Genomic DNA, 10,016 nt, shown 5'->3' with positions numbered 1-10,016 from the left:
TAACCAATTTCAAGATCATTTTGGCTAGAAGTGGGTTGCACATAGCCGGACTAAATCGGGGCTATATCTAGCCGAGACGTTGAAATGACGTCTATTGCTTGCTGGGTAGCAAGTCATAACAAGTGTTTGCTGAATGAAGTTACTGGAAAATCACAGATACGAAACACTGAACAAATTTGCACTTCAAATCAAATTCACACCTCAAGTTGTCAACACATCACATAAATCTAGCAAGGAAGGCCTCAGTAACACCCAGGGTATCCATCTGCAGCCATTGCCTCGTCTCAAGTGATTCCTTTAGATATGAAATGCAAATTCAAACTCACTAAATCTCTCATTCTGATTTTTCAGAACTGATCCTAAACTTTCTCAGTGAACAGAAAGGTTTTTGATACGTTGGGCCTTCAGTGCCACAGGGTCGTGTGGATGCTGAAGGCCTGTGTCACATGACCAAAGAGCGTTTTTTCAGTCCAACATCAGTGTCTCCTCTGCTGTGCCTGAGGGAGGAGCTGATGAAGTGCCTGCCTTCACATTTCAGTTATTCCATATTCAAATGCTTTGTTTCAACAATTTGACTTAAAAGCTGTGACATAATTTCCTAACTGTATTTTTAGTTTATCAAAATTAGGCATAATATTCCCAAAGGGACTGATATTGTGTCTGTGGCACTCAGTGGGTGACCTTATCCTGCTGAATGGTATTTTTCATCCTTTCATTTCTCATATTTTTCATATTCCTAGAATATTCTTGTAAGGACTTCTGTGTCTGTGGTATTCAATATTGACTTTCTATTGAAATCTTAAGTGGTCCACCGCACACAAGCAGACGCCAGGCAAACCATAATGTATACCGTTACTTTATTGGACAGGTTAAGATCCTACCTGTAAGCCTACAGTGTTGTGCGCAGAGCATTTTGGATTGGAATGACTTTATATTGACTTTATAATATGTTATGGTATTTTATCTCCTATGTTATTACTGTAATACTCATATTAGGACTGTGTCTGTAGCACTCAATAGTGAGTTTATAATGACCATTATAAGCCACTTTATAGCATTGTTTATGTGCTTTGGTATCACTAAGACAGTACTATAATATGTGTATAGTATCCCTCTAGACTTTACCATTGGATAACTATAGGGATTTTTGCATGGTTCTTTATGACGCGCAGCATTACGCCGTCACAAATGACCCAGTGTTAAGTTCGGTTCGCAGCGTTCAGTCAAGTGCATCGACGAGTGACCGTTTCCAATAAATGATTCCCGAAGTACATCGACAGACAAAAATATCATCATGGACTTTTCCGACCTGATTGAAACTTCCACGAAAGAGATTTCAAAGAAGCCAGAGAAACTTCTCAAACGAAGGAACAACGCTCTACAACCCAACAAGGTTGGCTTAATTGATTTTTCACTTAAATCTCTAGTGTTTCACATCAAGGGATCTCAAACGTTTTGATATCAAGGATTGTGTAACTGTTGATTAGAAAATGATTAGAAAAGTCCCTCATACACTCTCTGTGATTATTTCTTATCAATTAAATTCTAGATAAAAATAAATGATTTCTCATTTTGGACCCCTGGAGGTCTCTAGACCCCACTTTGAGAACCACTGCTGTTGGCTATGGATTGAAGCCAGCTTCACAATCTGCCAGTACTCCTTTTTACAGCCATAGATTTTGTGATGTTTTTGCTCCAAGCAGCATACTTGAGCTAGTACAGTGAAGTCAGTGAAAAAACAAAAAAACAGAAGAGTGAAGATGTACATTTGTGGATTAAGGTGTGCTCATTGTGTAATTCTCACTGCAATATCATCCCATCCTGTCAGCTACCTACAGGTAAACCTGAAGCCCAGCCACAGCGGTTCCACCTCCAGGCTGAAGGCATTCAGCAGGGTTTCAGCAGGGACAAGCAGCTGGTAAGGTTTTGGGTTTTTCCCCCATCTAGAGCCACTACAGGAGGGTTTCTCTCTCTGGTCCTCTGACAGCATTTGTCTGGAGGTGCAGAGGAACAATAAAAATATAGTTTATGTGAGTATTATGGGCTATATTGAGCTGTGTCTGAGAGATAACCCTGATAAAGGTACTTATAACAAAACATACAGGGCAGCTGTAGAAAGATAAAGGCTTTTTTTTTAATGAACATTATATAACTAACTAACTAATAGTGCCTTGCCTTACATTTTTCAAGCATACCTGTGAAGGACCGCTTTGTCAGGGCGGCACTCCCCAGCCTGTAAAATAGCAAGATTATTATTCTATTAAACACATATCAATAAGTAGCATGCTTTGTTCACCACACATACACACACATGAATATAACAGCAGGAGCATCCATCCCTCTTTTACTTTTACTCTTAATTACATACTGCTCAATACAGAACAGACATGATTGTATTAAATGTACAATTTCCTGTTTATTGCTATGTTGTTTATGGCTGTGTTTATCGAATCCTATGATTATTGCTACATAACATCCAGGTTGTTGTTTGTTAAAATGATCTGTTTTAAAGAACTATGAATTTCTGACATTCATAGACATTCAAAGTGAATACTGACACCAAGAAAGGCACCCTGCCCCCGCTGGAGCCAAAGTCAGTGGCTGTGAAGGCTCCCAAGCGCCCTCAGCAGCTGGACACTGTCCTGCCACAAATCGGCAAGAGCCAGCAGAAAACACCTCACCATGGCGGTCGTCTGGTCAGTCCTGTTTATTTACACATTTGTTATTATCCTCATGAAACGTTTAGGCAAAATTTTCACTGCATGCATTTGATCCCTGTGACCAACAGCAGCAGGAGAGACCGCAGAGCGGCCGAGGCTTCGTGAAGGAAAGCTCAGACTCCAGGCAGAAGCAGACGGCAGACACAGAGACGCCCTCTGACGGACAACAGCCCATGTCCCCTGCATGTAAGTGGGCTGAGACCAGTAGAGGGACTCCTTGAATCGTTTAAAAGGTCCCAAGTTTAGGATATGAGTTTTGAGGCCTTTTTAGAATCCTGTATAAAAAAAAACATGAGACGGGGACATGGAGAGAGAGGAAGTGAGAAAGATGCCTGACAAACCATTTCTTTCCCTCCATACAGATGTCTTGAAGACCTGCAGGAAACATCTGACAGAGTTTGAGCGGAAGGAAATCAGGGACTACACACAGGTGTGGTACCTGGGCATGAATGCCAAGAAGATCCGCGGATCGAAGTCCTTCCCCCGCAACTCTGGATATGATACGGAGAAAGGATACTACAGGATGGTAACTATTGAACTATTCGCTGTAGGGATGGACAACAATTAACCAGTGTTTGAAGCAGTTGAATTTGAATTTTACCTTTAATTTTGTCAGTGCTCTGTTACTTAAAGTAGTTTATTCATTTTTTGCGTAATTTTTACCTTCAGTTAATCTCTTTCCTGTTCCTTCCAACTTGCTCCAATTTGCTACAAGGTTAAGTGATTTCTCCCTACTAAAAAAAAACACATTCTTTCTGAAGAATGGCGGACACTTCATTCATGTTTGTCACCACGTAAACACTGTGCCATTGCATTGGGATGACTGGCAGTTAGATGTGGATATTTGGAGGCTTTGCACTGTGGGATGGCTAACTAATGTGGGTGTATTTGTCCTATGGTGCATTTTATCAGTTGATCAAGGGCTAAACCTTTTATCCACAGATCGTGAAAGACCACATCGCTTATCGTTTCGAGGTGCTGGAGAAGATCGGCGAAGGCACCTTTGGCCAGGTCCTCAAGTGCCGGGACCACAAAACGATGGAGCTTGTGGCCCTCAAAGTCATTCGAAACCAATACAGGTGAAAGATTTTCTAAAGCCTAAGTACAGCAGACAGTCACATATAAAAGGGAGAAAGCTGAGCGTCTTATCAGACGATTGTTACATTAATGAGACAATAATTCATACTTTATGATTCAGTTTAGGCAGCAGTCACTCATTATCACTGAGCTTATATTGTTCTGTGTGGTCCTTGGTATTCAGTTTCCACCGCGGGGCGATGGCTGAGGTGAAGATGTTAGATGCGCTGCGGAAGAAGGACACCGACAACACGGCCAACATCCTCCATATGAAGGAGCACTTCCACTTCCGCAACCATCTCTGCATCTCCTTTGAACTCTTGGGGTGCGTTCAGAAAATACTTTTTTGTTCACTTGCTTTATTATGACCAAGCAGCTGGACTCATGCAAGCAAACAGATGAGGACAAATTTGTACCAAAACTATGGAGGGAGTGTGTTTTTTCTTTGGGGTTGGGGTTTGTTTGAGATCAAAAGGTAAAGGATGTGTATCGCTCTCATTGTCTCCAGAAAAGACCTACATGAGAAGATGAGGGAGAATAATTTCCAGGGTTTCAGCATGTCTCAGGTGAGACGGTACGCTGTAGACCTGCTGAACTGCCTTCAGATGCTCAAGAAGGAGAGGGTCATCCACTGTGACCTAAAACCGGTAGGAACCAGAGTTATCCATCTTCACTGAGAAACCGCCTGTTGTTTCAACTCAAAATCAAAAACAATACATGAGTGTTGGGCATTCAAATCAAATTTACACTGATTCTTGATTCCTTGCACTGAAATACTCAATGCAAGTTGTTTTAATTATTTGTTACAGTGCACCAAGTTGTTAGACAGAAATGAATATGTTTTAATAAGAGTAGTCTTACTATGTACATATTATAGGTAAATTACTGGCCACACCTACATGTTGATTTTTCAGGAGAACATCCTTCTGTCCAATGAGGACCATGAGCAGGTCAAGGTGATTGACTTCGGGGCGAGCTGCTTTGAGCATAGCAAAGGTGAGTGTGTGGGTTTCTTTTTTTTTTTTTTATCATTATATAGTAAGCCATGTTTCTTTAAAGATATTGTAGAGTTGTTAATTGTTTGCCATTTGATATATTAAATAAATGAAATACCACAGACTGTACACTGTCTTTCCCTCTCCCTCCTCCAGCCTATCCCTGCGTCCAGACTTTGCTCTTCATGTCTCCAGAGGTGCTTCTGGGAAAAGACTACAGCTCAGCCATCGACATGTGGAGCCTGGGCTGCATCTTGGCTGAGCTGCACACGGGCAAACCTCTCTTTCCAGGCACCGACATGGAGAGCCAGCTGTACTGCATAATGGAGGTAATACTTACAGATGTGAACACTAATTTTAGGCCATTTTCTATTTAATTTACTGTAGCAAATATTTATTAGTCAAGATGTAATGTTTACAAGTGGTTTGAATGTGTATTATTTAAGGTGCTGGGTATCCCTCCACAAAAGGTCCGGCAAACCGCACCCAAAACGAACCAGTTCTTTGGTGAGCAAAACCATTTAAGCTTTTTGACTGTTTCTTGGCTGCTCATCTTTATGATAGGGTCAATGATATTGTCATCCTCCACAAGATATCTTGTAATTGAGTTGTCAATATGTTATGGTTGTGCAGATTCTAAGGGCATCCCAAAGAACTTTGGCAACAAGGACCGACGCAACACTTTCAGTCTGGCCAAGCTCCTGAATACCAAGGATGCTAATTTCCTGGACTTCATTCAGCGCTGCCTCGAGTAAGTGCACTCCCTCAGATACACTCCATAGGGATTACACTTTTCCATATGTGTTGTACTTTGTGTTGTCCCAATTCATTTGCTCTTTTGTTTATGTTAACCAAACTTTCTATCAAAGTATGTTTTAGAGAGAGAGAGAGAGAGTATGTGTGTGTGTGTGTATGTTGCTCATCGGGGGAGGTAATTAGTCTGAAGAGCTTTAATGATACTACCCTAATAGCTACAAGAGCACGCTGAGAGGTGGCTCTCTATGTGTGTGTGTGTGTGTGTGTGTGTGGGGGTGGGGTGTGTGCAGTGTGAATAAAGGTGTATGTGTGTGTGATGTGGTGTGAGGTATGTGTCTTTGAGCGAGAGAGAGTGATTGAATAAGTGAAAATCATATTTTATGAATGTGTGCCCATGTGTTTGTGCATCCACCTAAGCATATGTGTTTATGAGAGTGTGTGCCAGTGTGTGGATAATGATAGTATGGAAACACACACACACACACACACATAAACTCTCTCACACACACACCTAAATTGAGAGGGATGTTCCATCGCACCAGATAAGCCCTACTAACTCGCCTAAGGTAAGCTACTCACTGATAGAAGTGGACTCATATATCACCTCACACCTGGAAACTCCCTGCCTTCAGTAAAATGTCATTCAGAGAATATTGAAAAAGCTACACACATTGTTACTTTTCTGAGAGTTAAAGATATTTGTCTCTGTAAGGCAGTGGTGGTACAGTTGGTTCGTTTTGCATTTTGTTGATCCTTTTGTAGCAGAGTACTCCTGCTTGATGCCTATGGTAAACATAAATAATATATATTCCTTAGCAAGATGCTCTTTTCCTGCATGGGAGACCCTGTTCGCATATATAATTAAGAAAAAAAACAACTCTTAAATATACAGGATCCGGTCTGCATCCAAGTACTGGAAAAACAAAGAGTTAGCTGTTCTTTAATAAAAAGTATTAGGTAGACAAACGATAGACAAACATACTGAAAAGGACGGTGTGGATTTAGCTGCCTCTTGCTTGTCAAAAGCACCTGCTACAATGCTACCATGTATCTTTGTGAGAATGAGGAGTAAAGAAAGCATATCAGGTAGGTGAGAGAGAAGTAGTAGTAGATTTTAGTAGTTGATTGACACTAAACTTGATTTTTCCACCATGTTGAGAAGGTTAAAGGTCATCATTGTGTTATAACTTAGAAACTTGTGTAGCAAAATTTCATCATCTGACTTTGAATGGCATTCCTGTGAAATGTTCAAGTATAGGAATTTTGTTTTTCCGATATATCCGTAAGCACGTGGATGCAGGGTGAGACATCTTTTTCCTTGGACTTTCTGTTGGTGAAGTTTGAATTTCTGAAGGTACTGGTATCTTTCTTTGTCTGTTCAGCCATGGTGGCTATCAACTATCCAGTTCTTCTTCTATTTATTCCAAACAAACTGAAACGCAAAACGCATCATCACTCCCTGTGCACCAGAGGATTTCTTTTTTTGTTTCAAGCCATAGAAAGCACCTTGAACTAGAATGACAGTGGAACCAAAGCCACCTCATATGACCCTTTTCTGTTTCTTACTGTAGCACATCAGCCAACCAACTGCTCTTTGAAACACAAAACCGAACCCTGACTCTGACCCTGTATAGTAAAGGTCGACTTCACAAACGCATGGCTTGGCGGTAATTTTTCCAGACCATTCTGCGCCATGAAGTGCACGCATGTGCATATACACATACACACACACACACACACACACACACACACACACACACACACACACACAGGGAGAGGAGGGAGGGAGAAACACATACAATTACTAAGGAATGTTAGCCCCTCTTACCCCACCCCTGCCACCCAGCACCCTGCTGTATGCGGCTCAGAAAAGAAACTCGCCTTCAAACTGTATGAAGCTCATACAGTCGAGGTCATGGAGCAGAGGACAGCACCCTGCGTGGTAGCTTGCCGCCATCGGTGTATGAATGTGTGTGTAAATGGGTGAATGTAGGCATGTTGTAAACTGCTTTGGATAAAAGTGCTATATAAATGCAGTCCATTTAGAAAATCTATAGTTTCTCTCTGAATGTGTGGACTACAGTAACTGCATGTATCTCGTTATTTAGATATGACCCAGAGAAGCGCATGACACCAGAGGAGGCTATGCAGCATGCATGGATTCAGCACCACCAGAAGGCCAGACCGAAGACATGTGTTGCACACAACACTAGATCAGGTAAGAGAACTCCCTATGAAAACTCTTGTGTTCTCTCTCTTGCAACACATTACCCAACAGTATGACAGGCAGGCAAACGTATACCCAGATGCAGACACATAGAGGCAGATAAACGGTGAAAAATACTTTACTGTGAGTAAAGCAAGATACACAACAAACCAGGAAGGGATCAGGCAAGACAGAGTCAGACAAGGCAGAGTTCAGATAACAGACTGATACAAACTGGAACGTGAAGAAACACAGGAAAGCGAGGTCAAAACACACTAGACAATCTGGCAGAGACTGAGGGGAAAGTGACTGGTATATGTTACTAGACTAATGGTGAATTAAGGACAGCTGGTGCAGGGAGGAGTTGGGCTGGATTGATTGATGCTCTGATGTAGTGTGCAACAGGACCTAGAAACACAAGACACAGACAAAGAGAGAGATGCTCAGAGATGCTAGGAGAGAGGAGTAGGGGATGAGGATGGAGAGGAAGTAGAAGAGGTAGGCAGGCAATCAGCCGGTCCTGTGACAAACAGCAAAATATTACAAAAGTCAGCGGTAACCCAATGTGTTATTGTTCATTTGTAGCCCATAATGTTACTGTGTATACTTTATCTATCTATTGCAACAGAACTTTAGAAGATCATCATCACCTCTAAACGACTCAACCATATTAAGTCTCTGAGCAGGATTACCTCTTTTGTTCATCCAATCTTTCTCAAGAGGAAATAACATGTTTCTGGGCCTTTTCCCATCCACTCCCGTACAGTTGCCACAGCACTCTTCAGCAGCAAGGAGGGTAGCCTGCTGAGGAGAGAGAAAATGCCAGCTGTGCGGCTGCAGCCAATCGGGGAGAGGGTACCGGAGCCAAGGACGGAAACTACCTTCAGGTCAAGAAATGGAAGAGTCTTGACCTAAGGTAATTACCTCCAAAGCAGGGAATAGAAGAGATTGAACGCAAAATGCAAGTACCATGTAAACACATCAAGGTACCATGCGACACTGTTTCCTACGGAGCCCCGGAGTTGAAATGGTGCTTTTTAATTTTTTTCATCTTGTGGCAACATGATGAATATCTTGGATACGACTTACTAACACATGGGAATGAGATACTTCATTGTGGGAATGACTTAGTAAGGCGTGGGAACGAGATTGTTATGTCGAGCCACATCATGGAGAACCCATTATGAAAAACACCATTTTACCTCTGGGGCTCCGTAGTTTCCCCTGGTCTCTACTTGTAGAATAATTCTGCCTTTAGCTGGTGGCATCATCGCTGTTTCATCGTTGCATGCTGATGGTCTGGTGAACAGGGCCTGGACAGGAGGAACCTTAACCCTGGTCTTCCTCATTCTCCTAGGTGTCACGGACTCCATGGTTTCTGGCAGCTGCTTCCCACCACTTGTTCCGGCCTCCCGTCCAGCCAACCGCTAGCTACTTTTTCAGCCTCCACTGACCCCTCCTGATCTGTGAAGGTGAATCAGACTCCAAACACCTGAGAATACGTACATTAGATTTGACTTTGTGTCATGGAATTTGTAGTCACTGACAATATCTGCAAACCAGTGTGTTAAATTTGAATCCACAGAAAAAAAAATCACAGATGTACAAATTTGTAATTCAAATTTGCACTTGAATACGTTTTTTTTTTAATGTTCACTTTTTTTTTAAAGGACAAACATATTATCAGAAGAAGTGACATATGCAGCAGTCTGTGTTTTGGAGGGAAAGAGAAATCTAATTTTAAAGGAATAGTTCACCCAAAAATGAAAATTCAGTCATTATCTACTCACCCCCATGCCGATGGAAAGTCGGGTGAAGTTTCTTAGTCCACAAAACAGTCCTGGAGCTTCACAGCAAAACAGCGTTGCAACATTCTTCTAAACAACCGAAGTTGCTGGGGACTTGTCTTAAAACGTTAAAAAAACAACTGAAAAAAACCCATAAAATGGCTCCATACAGCTTGTCCGGCGTAATCCAAGTCTCCGGAAGCCCCGAGATCCCAAGTTGACTTGAAAAGATGTGTTTTTTTTAGCCGAAATCTTCACTGTAGCCGCTGAGCTCAAAGCCGCGTTCACATTAGCGCGCACCTCGTCTGAAGTGGGCGCACGAGCTAAAAGGCGCGTACATGCACCGCTAGACGAGATCAACGAGAACTCGCGATCGCTCCATACCTCCGTGTTGTACCCAGAAGCTAGCCACACACAACAGAGAGAGCTCTGCTGAAGTTGCAGCAACAAGTGCCTCTGTCGGATCTAACGTTAC

General features: G+C 42.2%; 1 protein-coding gene across 1 annotated transcript; it reads left to right on the top strand.

Moving 5' to 3' along the window:
* The first annotated feature begins 1,294 nt into the window (after positions 1-1,294).
* On the top strand, positions 1,295-9,203 carry LOC139663399 (dual specificity tyrosine-phosphorylation-regulated kinase 4-like). Its single transcript, XM_071542051.1, has 15 exons — positions 1,295-1,393; positions 1,829-1,918; positions 2,538-2,696; positions 2,789-2,906; positions 3,083-3,246; positions 3,663-3,799; positions 3,982-4,122; positions 4,306-4,444; positions 4,712-4,793; positions 4,949-5,121; positions 5,239-5,299; positions 5,426-5,543; positions 7,657-7,766; positions 8,521-8,670; positions 9,112-9,203. The coding sequence occupies exons 1-14, from the start codon at positions 1,295-1,297 to the stop codon at positions 8,667-8,669; spliced, it is 1,740 nt and encodes a 579-aa protein (XP_071398152.1). The 3' UTR covers position 8,670; positions 9,112-9,203.
* Positions 9,204-10,016: the final 813 nt, after the last annotated feature.

Source organism: Centroberyx affinis, unplaced genomic scaffold (assembly GCF_046629955.1).
Source record: "Centroberyx affinis isolate AG114_WGS23_722 - 3 ecotype Tasmania unplaced genomic scaffold, CSIRO-AGI_Caff_v1 ptg004001l_1, whole genome shotgun sequence".
Taxonomy (NCBI): domain Eukaryota; kingdom Metazoa; phylum Chordata; class Actinopteri; order Beryciformes; family Berycidae; genus Centroberyx; species Centroberyx affinis.
Note: the sequence above shows the minus strand (reverse complement) of the source record. Positions and strands in the feature narration are given on the sequence as shown.

What these genes read in the sequence shown, in the direction of transcription:
- LOC139663399 (XM_071542051.1), top strand. Translation starts at nt 1,295, where the DNA reads ATGGACTTTTCCGACCTGATTGAAACTTCCACGAAAGAGATTTCAAAG. An exon ending in CTCACCATGGCGGTCGTCTG is followed by an intron (nt 2,697 to 2,788) that starts GTCAGTCCTGTT and finishes TGTGACCAACAG; the next exon opens with CAGCAGGAGAGACCGCAGAG. An exon ending in ACAGCCCATGTCCCCTGCAT is followed by an intron (nt 2,907 to 3,082) that starts GTAAGTGGGCTG and finishes CCCTCCATACAG; the next exon opens with ATGTCTTGAAGACCTGCAGG.